Raw genomic sequence first — 18,143 nt, 5'->3', positions numbered from 1 at the left:
CTTGACAACTTTGTTTTTAATGGATTTTTTAAATCCACAAGATAGATGGAGGACATCTGACAGAAGTTTACTTTTTTAAAAAATTGACTCTCTGAGAGATGCTCATATTTGCATGTGATTTCATTCGTATATCCTGGTGTGAACTACTCCCAACTAAGGTAGACCCATTAAATCAGGGGTTCCCAAACCTTTTAAGCAGAGGGCCGGTCCACAATCTTTCAGACTGTTGAGGGGCCGAATTATCATTTGAAAAAAAAATACAAATTCCTATGCATACTGCACATGTCTTATTTGTAGTGCAACAACAACGACAACAACGAAAGAACAATACAATATTTAAAAATGAAAACAATTTTAACCAACATAAACCTAATAGGATTTCAATGGAAAGTGTGGGCCTGCTACTGGCCAATGAGATAGTCAAGTTAATTAGGATTGTTGTTGTGTACCTTCAAGTCATGTCAGACTTTGGCCGAGCCTAAGTCTAAAATTAATTATTTACTGCATTTATCTACTACATTTATATCCCACCCTTCTCACCCCGAAGGGGACTCAGAGCAGCTGTATGTACATACAATATATTATATTATTAGCATAACACAATATTAGCATTATATATTACTATATTGAACTATACCACTATAGTATTATATAATATGTAATATATAACATATAATTAATATTATTATATGGTATTACTATTAGTATTATATTGTATAACATAAGATTATTATCAATATTATATGTATATACAATATATTATATTATTAAAACTGATATAAAATATTATATTATAAAACTGAGAGTGGGGGCCAGGTAAATCACCTTGGAGGGCCGCATCCGGCCCTCGGGCCTTAGTTTGGGGACCCCTGCATTAAATCAATAGAGTTTGTAAGCATCTTTGTTTACCATTCAGCAATTTATTGAATTGATCTATACTCTAACTGAGGCTTATGATTAGAAAGAGAATCTACACAGCAGTTTAACAAGGGACAATAGTGCTTGCTTTGTATGCATATGCACAACTATTTGAGTTTGGGCTGGCAGTGTTTACACATAAGCAGCATTGAACAGGAATGGAAAGAGATGACCCATTTCTCTGGTGCTTCTTCACTTCTTCCCTCTCATATACATCACTCTGTTTCTTCTCTTGCCAGCCCTTTCCATGAGATAGAGAGCTGAATTTGCACAATGGTTTTACATTTGGCCTTTTACATACAGGACATGGGTTGTATTGCCCTGAGTCAACTAAGTAATTTAAAATACTTGGGACACAAATCAAACCCAAAGCTACCAAAGATGAATGTGGACATAGACAGGGTTGCTTCTATAGGGACCAGACAATCATGCCTATACCTGATGACTGAAGAAAAAGAAGCAAATAGATGTCTCTACTTCATGATTTAGGTTGTTTGCTTTCCCTTTCTTCTTTTTTTTCCCTATCTGCACTTAAACATAGCACTAGCCAGGTAAACAGGGCACATGTTGTGTATAAGAGAATATTTCAGCAGGTATTGAAAGGACAAGCAAAATTAAGCAATACCTGGTTATTTTCCCCCTACTCAACCATTAGAGGGATAAACTGTATCTTTTTTTAAAACTTGGTAACCCTATCTGCACTATACTCAGAGAGCAACTATAATTTTCCCCCGTGAGCTTAGTCCAAGCTTTGAAGCAAAAATTGTTCTGTGCAACACACAGTAATGAAGCATAACAAACTGGCTTTACAGAAGTAATAGAATAAGTACAAATATTGTTTCCTCTTTTTTGGTGTAGAAAATAATGTTTTCAAGTTTCTTTTAAATATTAATTTTAAGAGCAATTTAAAGGTATTCTGAGTGGCTTTTCAAGTTTTATGCATCTCACTAAGTTACTTTAAATACATACACACACAACAACAAAACTTTATCTCAGGAGCAGCCAGTTATATGACAAGGAGCCCCTGGTGGCGTAAAGGATTAAACCCTTGTGCTGGCAGAACCGATGACTGACAGGTCAGCGGTTCGAATCCAGGGAGAACGCAGATGAGCTCCCTCTGTCAGCTCCAGCTCCCCATGCGGGGACATGAGATAAGCCTCCCACACATCAAAACAACCAGGCGTCCCCTGGGCAACGTCCTTGCGGGTGGCCAATTCTCTCACACCAGAAGTGACTTGCTGTTTCTCTAATCACTCCTGACAAGGAAATAAAAGTTATATAGCATACAATTTTTTAAAAGTAGATGCACAATCTCTTTTTATATATCTTCCTACTTTTATTCCATCACCAATCTATCACATATTCATGCTTCACAGTCCCTATATGGAGTTTACTAAAAAGCCAACAATGTTGCTTGATTCTTTCTCTATTACACCTATTCAGTCAGTAACAAGTGGCCATTTCATTCTTAATCATAGATTACTGGTAATTTTGTAAATATTTGAGTGATTCAAAAACCTCTCTGAATATTCTGACAACAAAGTTAATAGGAAATGAAGACAGAAGGTAGAGAAATCTCAAACGCTGCAATTTTTGTTGATAGTGAAGATGTATTCTATCACAATTTCTCTTTTGCTTTTCTTTCAAGTTCACTGTGTTTTGCAACACTATTGATTCCCCCAAATTAACTTTTATGAGTGATTAACTTTCCACTTTTTCATTTAGGCATTTTTTTTACCATTTTGAGTTTATTAAAGTATGTGTACAGAACATGTTCCCAAGATCACAAGTGCAGACTCCCTACCCCATACCTCTAGTAGGTACCCTAATTCACACACATCCCATTATGTTAATGCACGTTGCTCTTTTCCTATTGTTGTACAATTGCTTATGCTTGCACCTAAGATGTTTTCCTTTTGCAAGGGTGGTAATCATGAGGCCCTCCAGATATTAGTGGGCTGCATAGTTAATACCCTGTTTTCCCCAAAATAAGACAGGATCTTATATTAATTTTTGCTCAAAAGATGCTTTAGAGCTTGTTTTCAGGGGCAGTCTTATTTTTCCAAATTGACCTTTCAAATGAACTATATCTCAGGCTTATTTTTGAAATAGGGCTTAAATTTCTAGCATTCTCGGAAATTCTGAAAAATCATGATAGGTCTTATTTTTGGCGTAGGTCTTATTTTGGGGAAAACAGGGTAGTGGAAATGCTGGGAACTGCAATTCAAGAACATCTGAAGGGGTGCATTATCTCACCCTGACCTAAAGAGAAGCGTGTTTTCAAATATCTGTGTGTATGTGTCCAAATATAGTCGTGTTTTCAGGGCCCAATTGTCTATTTAACTGAATGTAACTTATGACAGAAAAAGAACACAAATCCCCTTCAACAATGAGAATTTGGTTGAGATACTTTATTTTTAACACGTGGTATACATTAATTAACATTAAATGTTGCTTTAAAAGATCAAGTGCATTACATTACATTTCTAACAACCCCCGGCCACCCTTCCTTCATTCATATTGGCCACGTACTTGACAAGAATGTTATACCAGAAAGAATAAATTTACAGAGCATTAAATGCTATACATTTTTGGATATCAATACAGACACAGCGAAATCTAAAAGGCTATTTAAATTGATACTTAGACTAAATATTTTATTCTTGCTATGTATTATTTTAATGGGATTAATGTTACAGTTTAATTATATTCAAGCATGATTTTTCTGTTTTATAAGCATTTGTTTGGATTGCTGTAAGACATTGCATCCTATTTCTGTGGGAAAGGCGAGATCAAGCCCCTTCTACACTGTTATATAAATTCCAGATTATCTGCTTTGAACTAGATTATTTGGCAATATAGACTCATATAATCCAGTTCAAAGCAGATAATGTGCTTTGATAATCTGGATTATATGGCCATGTAGAAGGGGCCCTACATGAATTATTTCATCATCATAATTTCTCTTTGTAATTGACAAACTCTGGGGATTCACTGTAATAACAAGAACCTGAGTCTAAAATCAAGTCAAATGCTGCAAACCATGCAGACCATCCCTGAGTAAATTAAAATATGTTTCATGATGATACACTGAACATATTTAGAGCAATGGGATGATTATGTAAGTTCCCTTATTTTTTCAACATCAGGTTTACCTGCATCCTTCTCCATCTTGCTCCCCACAGGACTGCAGGCCTATAACTCACAGCATCCACACACCCTAGCCAAGTTTGCTGGCTTGTATGATATTTGCAGGCCAACACATTGGACAAAGATATCCTGGGGTAATGTTTTGCAGGGAAATGACTCTCCAATTTTCAACCTGATGCATACTACTGTTATCAAGAACCTCTCACAATCCCTGAAGCAGGGTAGCACTTAAATAACACATCAGAAAAGCAATTTCTACTGAAGTGTTGCACAAACCTTTTGAGGTGCACAACCACAGCCTGGGAGCTGCTGTAAGCCCTTAAGAAGGAGGTACGCTTATACTGTAGCCCTTGCCACCCCGGTCCCTTTAAACCTGATTTTTAAGGCCCCAAAGTAATACTTTTCCCAGGCTAAAATAGCCCCTGGATAGTGGTTTTGGCTATAAAAACTTATTTAATTTTCTCCATTCCCAAGTAGAAAAAGTAGAAAAGTGATCAAAAGTGACTTCTAGTTGCCTGACACATGTCTTCTGGTTGTTACATGTATCTTACTGTGAGTTGGAAGGAGTCTAAATAACTCTCAGTGGGTGCCAACCACTGCATTAAACATATGGACTTTTATGTGCCATTTTTTTTTAAAATAAAGAGGTCAAAACTTGCCAAACACAGAATTATGGTCATCAAGTAAGAGCATCTTAAGTATGAAACGGACACATCTATAATTTTATTGCAGACAACCACAAAGTGCGATTCAAGGATAAACCATATTTGGTAACACCAGTTCCCAACTGACCTTGGATACGCATCAGATCAGCCCTGGTTAGGACTTCAGCCACCTACGGACACACCCCCAAGACAACAGAAATGGACACAAGGAAATTGAAAACAATCGTCTTCGAACTACGAGGGATCGCCTAAGTAAGTACGTAAGTAAGTAAGTACTTGGATAGGGAACTGCCATTGAATATCAGATGGTGTGGGTTATATTTCAGAGGAAGACAACAACAAACAACTTCTAGTATAAGAAAACCTTAGAAAATGTATGAAGTCATCATAAGCTGATGGATGAGTCCACTTGAGATGACTTGAACACAGAGAAAAAGGCACATTCATAGACACAAAAACACATGCAAAATGCATCTATTATTGCAGAATTTATTTAAAGCATTTTAAGGGGAAGCTAATGGTAAAAATGTATACGTTAGACAAACTGTACAAAAATGTGAAAATTGGGAAAAGCACATCGAAATGCATGGAAAAAATTTCTGGATGTAAATGTTGCAAAATCATGAGGAGCAAAAATAATCTACTCTTTGAAATAAATTAGTTTGATGGATTTATCCTTCCCTTTCAGAGAAACAGGTCAGCCAACAGATCTCACACTTACTTTATAGGTTTTTTCATCTGAGAGATCATTTTATAGAGTATTTTGGTAAACTTAATATCAGGTGTGAGAACTCTCTCGTACTACTGCAGAAAACAGAATGTCAGTTCAACAAGACAGTTTACAATTAGTCCTTCTCATTGTAGACATAATAATTTTCCCAATAGACAAGCTGAGGGCAAGCAGTCATGGCCCAAAACTGCTAAAGGAGACTCTGAGCAACTGCAAAAATTCTCCAAATAAATGGTGCCATAAATGCCTATGCAAAGCTACACAAGTTGTGGTGCTTGCTCTCCATCTTGTGGTAGTTACAGGGAACACACGTTGGATATGTTACATGTAGATTTGTTTTTGTTTTTTTAAGAAGACTCTTTTTAAACATCCCCTTAGAAGGAAGACACTTGCTGTGTACGATCCTTGACAGGAGACTCATAAGCAACCTCTCTGTTCAAGACAGACACAGATGTCACATATTAAAATAAACCCCTGCCAGTGCAGCCAAATTTAAAACAAAATTACATAGTGTTAATTCCCATACTTTCAGATAAGTCTAGGAAGTGCATTTACATAATTTTTTTCTGACAAACAAAGACAAATTGAAATTAAACAAGTGCATGTCCAGAGGAGGGCACCCATGATGAAAATGGTAGAAAATCTGCAACTCAGCCCTAGCAGAAACGATTTAGGGAGATAAGTACATTTAGTCTGGAGAAGATTGAGAGGTGATGTGCATAGGAGAAGGAGCAAACTTGCTTTCCGCTGCTCCAAAGACGAAGGGTTTCTATTGACCATTTTGTGTGTGATAAAGAAAACAAGAAGCTTTGTGTCACCTTAAAGACTACAAATGTTTGCACAATTATATAGGGACTATGTGGAGCCCCTGGTGGTGAAGCAGATTAAACTATTGAGCTGCTGAACGTGCTGACCAAAAGTCTAGCGGTTTGAATCCGGGGACTGGGCTGAGCTCTTGCTGTTAGCCCCAGCTTCTGCCAACCTAGTAGTTTGAAAATGTGCAAATAATTCGAAAACATGCAAATAGTACTTTCCCGTGCTCGTGGGTGGGTACCTCTTGATCTATGGCGCTCCATGCAGTCATGCTGGCCACATGACCTTGGAGGCATCTGCAGACAATGCCAGCTCTTCAGCTTAGAAGTGGAGATGAGCACCAAGCTCAGACACGACTAGACTTAATGTCAGGGGAAAACCTTTACCTTTTACAGGGACTATCGCCCATCAAATGTGTGAAGGACATTCTAGTCTTCCAAAGCTCTTGTCATAATATACTAATTTGCTCTTTATTTGCTTCAAGATCAACAATTGTTTTTTGGGCAACAAAGTGGAATGGCTACTCTTCTGGAATGGAGCCCATTCATTGAGAAGGAATGTTGCAGTTATAATTTATGGAAAAGGTGGACTATATTCTCATATCATGCTCAGGGCAACAAGTGGAGCTTTAGACAGCAGTGTCTCTATTGTTAGCCAGCTTTCCAATTGTATATGAGGGAGGTGACGACAACAATTAAATGGCTCTTTATAAAAAAAATATACATGCAAAAGGCAAAAGTTCATTTAGTTCTAAAAATAGTGAGGGTTTGGGAGGAATGTGTTGTTTTAATAACATCATGGGGCACAGAAACTAATGTTTTAAAGATAAATGGGTCTCTTTCCCACAGTTTTACCTTAAACAAGGAAGGAATTTGCATCTTCCTAAATTCCTTCTCACACATTATGATGATGTCCCTAAAAACTGGCATAAGAAACTGGCACTGTATGAAATCTTATCCAGCTAAACTAGCAAACACATATGTATGACAGGTTGTTGGTTTTTTTGCCTGAGTTATTTATGTCACTCTGAATTCCTGGAGTGTACAGAACAGAAAGAACAGACAGTACTCACGCCTAAAAGCAAAACTACGCAGCACATGTCTTAATAAGGCTTTGGGCTCATTTCATTTCAAGTGATGCTCTTTACTTTCAAGTGTTGCTTGAAAAAAGCCTGTTACCTAAACTGGAACAAGCTACTTTTTAATGCAGAACAATCCCCTTCATTGCCAATGGATGAGCTGATGCACCAAGCATGATGTCTACAGCATATATTTCCATCAGAGGTAACATAAATGCTATAGTCAGGTCTCATGAAGATTTGTTTTTGGGAAGAAAGGCATGCTAGTCTGTTGCTGCTACTGTCATTCTCAATCTGAATAGGTTTACCGATTGGAAAGGCAACCTGGGACACCAATATCTCAGTGCTCCAAACCAACTTGGAAGGACTCGACAGACAGGAGAAGACTCGTTCTTTCAAGAAGTCACCATTCTCTTATTCACAACAATGGGAATGTATAAGAACGGAGTGAGCCTAGCATGTACTCTTTCTACCCAGTGTTTCTTCCATTTTTTGTATTGCTTAAATAGGGCTAGAGTTTACATTTGTAACAAATGGAATATTTTTGTTTGTCATCAAGCAGGGAAGTACAGGAGGCTTCCTGTGTGGAGCCCATGACTGCTTTGATGAACATCCAGGAAATTACTTTTCTTTTTTCCTTAGGATCCCTCACAACAGGGCCCCAACATTCAGAGCAAACCTCTGCAATCACACAATCTATTTTGAAGTGGAAACCATGCTGTATGTGTCCTGCAAACACAAGGCCAACAACAAATAACCCTGATTGAACTTTTAAGGCTTTGCAGCAACAAAAGGCTTCTTCAAATATTTCCATTAAAAAAGACAATTGCATGTTATCAAAGCAATAATTTAAAATATGTTTGTATAAAAATAATCCACTCTCAAAAGTAAAAGGCACATATAGTTGACCTTTAGAAATCCCTTTAAAGCAGAATACAGACACTGCTAAGGCCACTTAGAGCACAAACCTATGCATCTTTGTTCAGACATTAAGGACTATTGGTTTTAATGGACTTACTCCCTGTTCACTGCATATAAGATTGCAGTCTTAATTATATCTTTGGCATAAGAAAATAGCATATCATTTGGAAATGCAGCCTTTCATTCGCTGTGGACCCTTGGCAGTAGACCACAGAAGCTGTTTCTTCTTATTGTTTCCTTGATGAGTCTTCCATGTACAACATGCAAATGTTTCTAACATGTCTTCCTATAATGATTGGGGAAAACCCCAATACCTTTTTGGCTCCTTTCAAGATATTTGAATCTAAAATGAAAACAACAAACAAACAAAACAAAAACAAGAGTGGTAAGCAAAACATTGGAGTCAGATGAGCAATCACAAGAGACTCTTCTTTCATCACATATTTCACCCCAACATTTCACCCAGTTTTCCAACCTTCTCTAATCTGATGCTCTCCAGATATGATGAACTTTAAATTCCATAATCCTCATATAATATGATGGCAGAGAATACCTGGAATTGTCCAATGTATCAGGGACACCAGATGCCTGTTCATGCCACATGATTATAGTACTATTACTCTACTTTAACTGCTATCGTTTTATCCTTAAGAATCCTGGTCAAAGTACCTCTCCCTAAACTGACAATCCCAAGATTCAATAAAATGGAAACATAGCAATTGAAGGACAACCATAGTGCTATAATTCTAGAGTGTGAATGGGATACAGATTGTAGAAAGCTGCTCTTGCCAATACCTGGTAAATTAAGGAAAGGGGCTGTGATTCATAAGGCTAACATGGACTGATATATTATTTTGTCATAAATTGATTTTAAAAATTCAAATATTTCCTTCTACCTAATTTTCAGTTAACATTAGAATTCTGATGATCAAACTCTTAGATACTAAAAAATAAAAGTCCATATGTTTTGTATAATTCCTGGGGGCTTTATCTTCCTAGTTTGAATGAAAAATCCAATTTGTTTCCAGCAGTACCAAACCCATAAAGAAAGAAAGAAGACAATTTCCAAGACTGTTGAAGTATGAATCACTGCTGTAACATGCCAAAATAATCACCAGGTCACAGGATATAAAAATCAATACTTCTAAATTATAATGACTACAAAGTGCATGACGAGAGAGAAAGAGAGAGGGGGAAGCCACAATGTTTCAACAGAAGAATAGAAATTAGGATAATAATTTGAACTGAGGCTAAAGTTATGTTCAGACATTTCTCGTTTTGTGTTCTACAATTAAGGAGTAGATAAGTACTTAAAAGACTCCTTTAGACAATTGCAGTTGGTGTCTACAATGTTGAAGTACAATTGCTCAGTCATTAAGTCTTACCATCCCCAGACATCCAGCAAACAGCTGGGGATACTGTCTGAGGGCCCTTCCAGACAGGCCCTATATCCCAAAACCTGATGCCAGCTTTGATACTACTACTACTAATAATAATAATAATAATAATTCCGAAAATACATCACACAGTCCTAGACACTTGGGAAGTGTTCGACTTGTGATTTTGTGATATGAAATCCAGCATATCTATCTTGTTTGCTGTGTAATAATAATAAAATAATAATAATAATAATAATAATAATAATAAACTTCACACAATCCTAAATGCTTGGAAAGTATTCAACTTGTGATTCTGTGATACAAAATCCAGCATATATGTCTTGTTTGCTGTGTCATACTCTGTCTTTGTGTCAATAATAATAACAACAACTTTATTCTTACATCCCACCCCATTTCCCCGAAGGGACTCGGGGTGGCTTACATGAGGACTAAGCCCAGTTATGTAACAATAAAATACATCAACTTAGGGCCTTCCAGACAGGATATGATCCCAGGTTTTCTGTTTATCTCAGATTATCTGGCAGTGCAGACTCATATGATCCAGTTTAAAGAAATTAGATTAGCTCACACCTTGGCCACATTCCAGAAAGACCTGAAAACCTGGTTATTTCAATGTAAGGTAAAAGTAAAGGTAAAGGTAAAAGTTTGCCCTGACATTTAAGTCTAGTCATATCTGACTCTGGGGGTTAGTGTTCATCTCCATTTCTAAACCTAAGAGCTGGTGTTGTCCGTAGACACCTCCAAGGTCATGTGGCTGGCATGATTGCATGGAGTGCTGTTACCTATTGATCTACTCACATTTGCATGTTTTCGAACTGCTAGGTATTCCCACATATCTGGAGGGCATCAAGTTGGGGAAGGATGTACCATGACAAGGAATGCCCCCTTACAACATACAGTAGAGTTCCGGTTATTCGACATAAACAGGTGGGCTGAATGTTGGATAACCGGAACTGACAGATCATAGGGAGGCCCTATTATCCCTCCCGGCAAACCGGTTTAAGGAAGCCCCCTGCATGTTGCCACGTAGTCGAGTGCTTGCTGGTGGGATGAGCCTCGTCCCTACAGCAAGCACTCGGTTTAGGGGAGCCCCGTGCACGTTGTTGTCTAGCTTCTCCAAAGGGCCGGTCTGGCACGTCTGATAATATGGTAAGTCGGGTAACCAGAAGTCGGTCAACCGGAATGCTACTGTATGATATACTGAGGGCCCTTGATACCTGCTGTAGTTTAATTCCAGGAACCCCCATGGATACCAAAATCTATATATGCCCATGTCCAAGTATATATAATGCTTTAGTAAAATGATGTCACTTATAAAAATGGCAAAATCAAAGTTTACTCTTTTGATTTTTTTTAAAAAAATCATTTTCTAGCCATGAATGGCTCAATCTCTGGATACAGAGGACTGACTGTATACACTTCTGCCTCGTATCAAAAATGTTCTGATGGAACTACACTAACCATAGCACTAGGCTTATCTGTATAGTCATCTCAAATATATCTGAGAGAGTCGGCATGCTTTTAGTTCTATGATCTGAAAATATTGGCTTATATGTCTAAGCAAACAAGTTCATTCTCAGGATATCCACACTATACAGAAATAGCAGTTTGATACCATTTTAACTGCTATGACTCTGTCTTATGGTATCCTGGGATATGTAGTTTGGTACTTGAAATTCTCTGCTAGAGAGCCCTTGTGTTCCAGTTCTTGCAAGAGGTTCAAGAGTGAAATAGTTCTTTCTTTTTTTCCCAACTTTGATGCAGAAGGAGCTACCTGGACACCCCCTTCTACCCTGATGTCATACAACTTGTTTAACACATAAAGGGATGTTTGCCATAAATGGAGATACCTAGATATTTTCTTCTGCAATGAATTAGGAAGTGCATAAGCTGGTGTAACAGCAGGTTACACTAGTGGATGCAATCCACAGGGATCCAGGCAATATTTCCCGGTTCCAGATGGTTCATAACGAACTTTGCCAAAAAATATGTAGCCATGAATTATGTGACATATGTCATTGAGGCCCCACATCTCAGACACTTCTGAGACATTCCTTCATGCCCCTGATATTAGAATGTTTCCAAAACATGTTTTAGGCCAAGAAAAAGAAGCCCATCTGCATTAGAAAAGAAAAAAACCCTCAAAATATTACCTGGGTTACAGCAATACATGAAGAACGCCAACCCTGCAGCAACGCTGAAGCAAGCAAGAAAAAATGTAGGGCCTGGAGAAGAAAGGAGAAATCAGCTATTTATTACAATAGTAGAGAGAGAATAACATTGCATATTCAAATAAATGGATCACTGACTACAATCCTTGTTACCATGCCTGACTACACTGATTCAAATGTAGCTCCAATAACTATATTTGTTTTGTGTTTCATGTACTGTGATATATGATTACTATTTCACAGAGCAATTATTTTGCATTACAATTATGGACCATGAATGCCTTTATTCCTTGCAAACTGCATGGGGAAAATCCATTCCAAGAAAAAAAATTGAAAAAATATATGAAATAAATCAGTCTAGTTATTAAGCTACTTGTCTGACTACAACGTTATAAAGATAACCACATGATGACTCTAGGAACCCCAGGTGCATATACATAGGGCTTCTCTTTAGCATCTAAACTACTGACTCCCCCTTTCCCCTGCTCAGTGAGTCTTTCTGGGCAGTTTTCATAAAGGATCCATATTATAGCCTTGTTGTAAATGACGCTCTACTGCAGGGTTGGGAAATGTGTGGCCCACCAGATGCTATTAAACTGCAACTCCCAGCATGCAAGGAAGTGCAGTCCAATGTCATTTAGAGGATTGCATGTTTTCCACTGTTTTCTAGGAATCATGTGTACAGAAATCACTAAATATTTGGATGTATATGCTCACATCTTTGCTTTATTCTTTATTGTATGGAATTAAAAAAACATTTATCTCCCCAGTAATTACTTTTTTTCATTCTTCTGGATATTTTGTGGAAAATCTGCATGTATATAAAACTTCCTACACACACACACACACACATCATATAGAAAACTGCATCTTGTGCAGAAATTGCACTGCTTTGCTATTTCCTTTGTACACATTCCATTTTGAGTATAAAAAAATAAGGCTTTTAAAAATGCAAATCTTATAGGAGTGGTGTGTCAATGGGCCATGAAGCCTGTTCTCATTGGGGATAAGAACATTTCTTCTTATCCCTAGTGTAAAAACCTTGCAATATGGGGACAGAAATAGGACAGAGGAGAAGTGATGGATGTAACCATATCAAATTAAAGCATTTTATAACAATACATTGAGGTTTCTTAGAATGGGGAAGCAAGTGTACAGCTTTCTGGAGATGATAACCTCAGCAAGCATCTGTATTTATATGATATAGCATGAATGAGAAGTATGGTTGTTTTGGTTGACTTTGGCTTTCCTGCTTGAAAGATACACAAAAGGCTCCAAATGCAAGCAAAATGGAAGGGAGGGGAGAAGGAACTCAGCTGTGTAGATCAGGAACATAAAGTTTTATTTGCAGTCCCATTTTAAGCTTATCTCCTGTTCAGATTGGAAAATTAAGAAGCTCTCCAAACATTTCCAGTATCAAACATACCCAGTATGGGGAATGTGATATATGGCAAATGTGGCATTGCTGCATGTGAGAACCCTAATAAAACCTATGTAAATGGTCACATATGACAGCACAGATGACAACACAGATCTGGCTTATTAGACATTGAATTTGGAGTTACACTGTTGTTAGGAATTTGTTGAGTATGAGCACACTACCTTGGGACATTCTACTGATCAAGCTTCAGTGAAACAATCAATATTGTAATCAGAAAATCAACCACATCCCGCCCAAATTGGGATAACTTCTCCATGGGTCTGTGTAAGTGACGTTATCAAAAAAAGGAACCTCTCATAGTAGATGCTGCTTATATTTCTACTGTTTTAGAGGGCAAAATAGTTTTTAAATCCATTTTACTAATGTTTATACCAATGGTTCTCAACCTGTGAGTCTCCAGATGTTTTGGCCTACAACTCCCAGAAATCCCAGCCAGTTTACCAGCTGTTAGGATTTCTGGGAATTGAAGGCCAAAATATCTGGGGACCCACAGGTTGAGAATCACTGGTTTATACTTTGTTGTATTAAGTGATATGTGATTATTGTTTGCACTATTATTTACTGTATTCATTTGTTGTTGTAAGCAACAGAGTTCCTTTGGGGAGAGGAGGTGGTATACAAATAAAACAACTTCTTCTTCTTCTTCTTCTTCTTCTTCTTATTATTATTATTATTATTATTATTATTATTATCATTATTATTATTATTATTATCATTATTATTATTGTCTGCCAGAAGGCAAAACCTTAGTCCATCACAAGAGAAACTAAAATAATTTAACGATTTATTTATTGATTATTTATTTATTCATTCATAGTATTTGGATCCAGCTTTATCTCTCTCAAGAAGACTCAAAGCAGCTGAAGTTTCTGTTACCTCCTCTTTTTGCACTCCCCGAGGCAGAGCTGGCACATTCTCTACTTAGTGGAATACTCAATGGGTCATATTAAAATCCTTAATTTTGGTCCTAAAAGCTGCTTTTGACTTTTACATGAGATAAAATTATAGTCAAGCATATACAGTACTTGTACAACTCGTACTTGTTTTTGTGGTGCTTGGATGGACAGATTATACTCTGATTTTTCTAACTCCTAGAAAACTTTAGATTTTACTACATCTAGCAATCAGTTCAATCAATCCAGAAATTACATTTCTATAACTTTTTTTAAAATAATCAAAGTACATTGAAATTGATTTCATGGAAACAAATGATAACAACATGCATTCTACTTCTTGTTAACCCTACGAGCCCAACAGTGATGTAACCAACAATATGTGATATGTATTATTTACCCCTGTCATTTAGAACATATTGCTCCTTCTCAGAGTTTATCCCTGTGGAATCTGAGGTTTCTAGAAACAAAAGCAACACACCAGAGAGTTAGTATTATATTCAGGCGGACACGCTTCTGAAGCAAATCATGCAAAGTGGAAGGAAAAAAAATAATTTTCCAAACAATATCACAATAAGACATCAAATGACTATCAATCCTTCCCAGATATTATGCCTCATGCTAACTCTCTCCCTCCAATTTTTTGCAAAATCATTTTGTGCCTCTCAGAGACCCTTAGAAATTGTAGCTGTGGGGAATCACACAGACCTCTGGGATGGAGGAAGAAATGCTACCCTCAGCTGAAGCAACAGATCTGTGCAGGTGAAATTTTCAAAGTTACTGATTTTATGAAGCTTCATGTATCAAAATGATACTGCAGGGAATTGGGAAGAAATGTGCTTTCACTTCAGGCTAGGCCTAAAGTCTATTTAATTATCTGTTCTGAAAGAGTTCTCTTTACAGATGTTGTCATTGCATAAAAAAGAATGATTGCCTTCTTAGAACTGATTTTTTTCTTCATTTTTATAGCCAATTTGGAGCTTAAGGCATTTTTCATTGACTTTTTAGTGTGTTGTACCTGAAGCCCCATCTGTACGCATCTGTCAGCAGAAGTGCTGCACCCCACCTAAGTCACATGATACCAAGCTATGCTCATTTCTGAACACTGAGCGGAAATGGATCCAAAACCAAACCTTCCTTCCACACCTTTGAATAAACTTTTAATCTGCTACTAGAAGTAGTGGAGAATGAGATTACATAGCATGACAAAGATTAACTCAGCTACCAGAAAACAAAGGCCTGTTTTCCTTCCACTCTCAAACACATGCAACATGTGCAGACCTCAAATATTTGTACTCTGAGACAATGCACACCACATGCTGAAGATATACATGACTGTGCTTGAGAGCATTTTGTGCCTTTCTCAAAAGCCAGGTGTTTCCCCTCCAGATAGTACTCTTGCATTTTCACATCAAATCTTCTCCATTTTTTCCATGCAGGATTTCAGCACCATGTTTGTAAACCTGGGTTTTGGAATAGTAGGAAGGAGAAAAGCAGTTGGGAGAAGGAGAAAGAGAGAGGTATGCATCTGATGAAGTAGACTTAAGTCTATGAAAGCTTATGCTACCCATTTCTTTCTCTTAGTCTCAAAAGTGTTACAAGACCCCTTTGCAGACACACAAGGAAGCGGTTAAGCACAGCCAACCCTCCCTTCTCTTCCCAACTGCAAATTGCCCCTGAACCCCATCTGTCTTCAGGACCTTGGAACTTCCAATAGAACTAGCTGCTATGTAACAAGTATAGTCTGTGGAATATTTGCAGTTTTGATTTTTGCAGATTTGATTACTCACAGATTTGAAAAAAAAACCTGTTATCTCTAAGAGACTCTGGGCCCTCCACTGTAACTCTACTTCCTCTAGTCATACTGGAGAACCTAGAGAGTTCTAGAGATAACACCTTTCTAAGAATGTCTAGGTTTGGTGTGATTCTATAATCATTTTAGTGAAAGCTGATGATAGAATTTTGCTGGAAGACCAAGACATTCCTAGAGAGGTGTTATCTTGGATTAAAAAATAGCAATTTCTTTATTCATGGTTTTTAACTTTCACAGGAGACCTATGTGCCTAACCCTAGCAAATATGGAAGGGTGACCATAGTTTGTCCCAGCATGCAGTCACACAGACACAAAAACCAAAATCTATATAGCAGTTATATAGCACAAACAACAAAAAGCGTAGAGCTCATACTCATAGAATCATAGAATCATAGAATAGTAGAGTTGGAAGAGACCTCATGGGCCATCCAGTCCAACCCCCTGCCAAGAAGCAGGAAATCACATTCAAAGCACCCTCAACAGATGGCCATCCAGCCTCTGCTTAAAAGCCACCAAAGAAGGAGCCTCCACCACAGTCTGGGGGAGAGAGTTCCACTGCCGAAAAGCTCTCACAGTGAGGAAATTCTTCCTGATGTTCAGGTGGAATCTCCTTACTGAGAAAGGAGCTCCTTTAAGCCCCAGGTATCTACAGCGGACTGATCCTTTTGCCTTGATATTGAATCATGCTGAGCTACAACTACAGATGTTAATCTGTGTGTTCTCACAAAGGCTTAAAAAACCCAGAAACTTTGTAGTACTACTTAGTTATGGAAGTCTGCTGGAAAATTAAAGTAGTGGAAAGTGTGCAGGCAGGGTTTTGAAATCACATATGCTTGTACTTTGGTATTTCCGCAACATAGGAAGCTGCACAAAAGCCATCACAGAATACATCCATCAACTGTGATCTTCAATTAACAAACTGGGATAGTGATACATTTATTCAAAGATTCAGATTAGCTGACACCATCAATTTTATGGTTTATTTCAACTGGGGCCTCTGTACTAAACATTTGATCAATTCTTGTATTTTAATATAAAGGATAGAACTGTTATTAAAACAAGATCCTAAACACATTGGGCAGATTATTATTATTAAAAGCTAATCCTAAACACATTCAGCAGATTTCAGTGGAAGAGAAACAATGTGGAAAATCATTTTTGAAGCAAGGTTGTTGTGTGTTTTCCAGGCTGTATGGCCATGAGGTTATCAGAAGTTATGGCAGGCATCCTCACAACCTCTGAGCATGCCTGCCATAGATGTGGGCAAAGCGTCAGGAGAGAATGCTTCTGGAACATGGCCATACAGCCCAGAAAACACACAACAACCCTGTGATTCCAGACATGAAAGCCTTCAACAACTCATTTTTGAAGGCTACAACTCCAAAATGCTAGCTAGGAGATTCTGGAAGACATGGTCAGGACCCTTTCCCAAATCCTGCCTGATCCTCTAAGAATTTTGAAATTCAGCATATCATAAGCCTCCTTACTTATGCTACATCCACATTATAGAATTAATACATTTTGACACTGCTTTAACTGTCATATCTCAAGGATGTGGAATCCTGGGTTTTGTAGTTTGGTGAGGCACCAGTACTCCTTGGCAATGAAGGCTAAAGATCTTGTAAAATTACAACTCCCATGATTCCATAGTATTAAGCCAAGGGAGTAAAGTGGTGTCAAATAGCATTAATTTTGCAATGTAGATGTACACTCAATTTCCAAGACAGTACTAACTACTTAGCACCTACAAAATAGTATAAATTAGGAAAGAATAACTTCTTCTATTTGCTCTTCCAGGAGTTCAGGAGAGTGACCTCATGTTGCTGCCTTAAATCTATTTGATTTTCATTTTATCACAGTCATCACAGAAGAAGGGGGTGCTTTCCAAATCAACAGAAGTGGGATAATGTGTACATGGAGACTAATATACTGTCAGAACCAAATACTCTCACATTATGAGGAGAGGAGAGACTCTATATGACTCATCTCTGCTACCTGTAGTGTGTTTATTAGAATACTACTACTTTGAAATTAAAGAAGATCTTCTTTTCTGTGCTGACAAATAACATACTGTGAAGGGTAGAACCTGACAAATACTAATATTTCTTCTTTCAGATACAGTTCCAAAATCACAAAGGCTGCAAACCTTA

General features: G+C 37.6%; 1 protein-coding gene across 4 annotated transcripts in view; it reads right to left on the bottom strand.

The window, feature by feature from the left end:
- Positions 1–3,314: 3,314 nt before the first annotated feature.
- Positions 3,315–18,143, bottom strand: part of card19 (caspase recruitment domain family member 19) — a 53,930-nt gene continuing 39,101 nt past the window's right edge. For 2 of the 4 annotated variants that reach the window (XM_008115576.3, XM_008115577.3), the window contains exons 4-6: positions 14,581–14,640; positions 11,829–11,900; positions 3,315–8,618 (exon numbers count right to left, since the gene is read on the bottom strand). In XM_008115576.3, coding sequence (XP_008113783.1) covers positions 8,503–8,618; positions 11,829–11,900; positions 14,581–14,640 — 248 coding nt within the window. In that variant the 3' untranslated portion in view covers positions 3,315–8,502. The remainder of the gene's footprint in view (positions 8,619–11,828; positions 11,901–14,580; positions 14,641–18,143) is intronic. The other 2 variants (XM_008115578.3, XM_003223972.4) reach the window with 1 other exon arrangement.

Source organism: Anolis carolinensis, chromosome 2, assembly GCF_035594765.1.
Source record: "Anolis carolinensis isolate JA03-04 chromosome 2, rAnoCar3.1.pri, whole genome shotgun sequence".
NCBI classification, from domain to species: domain Eukaryota; kingdom Metazoa; phylum Chordata; class Lepidosauria; order Squamata; family Dactyloidae; genus Anolis; species Anolis carolinensis.
This window is presented reverse-complemented; position numbering and strand designations above follow the sequence as displayed.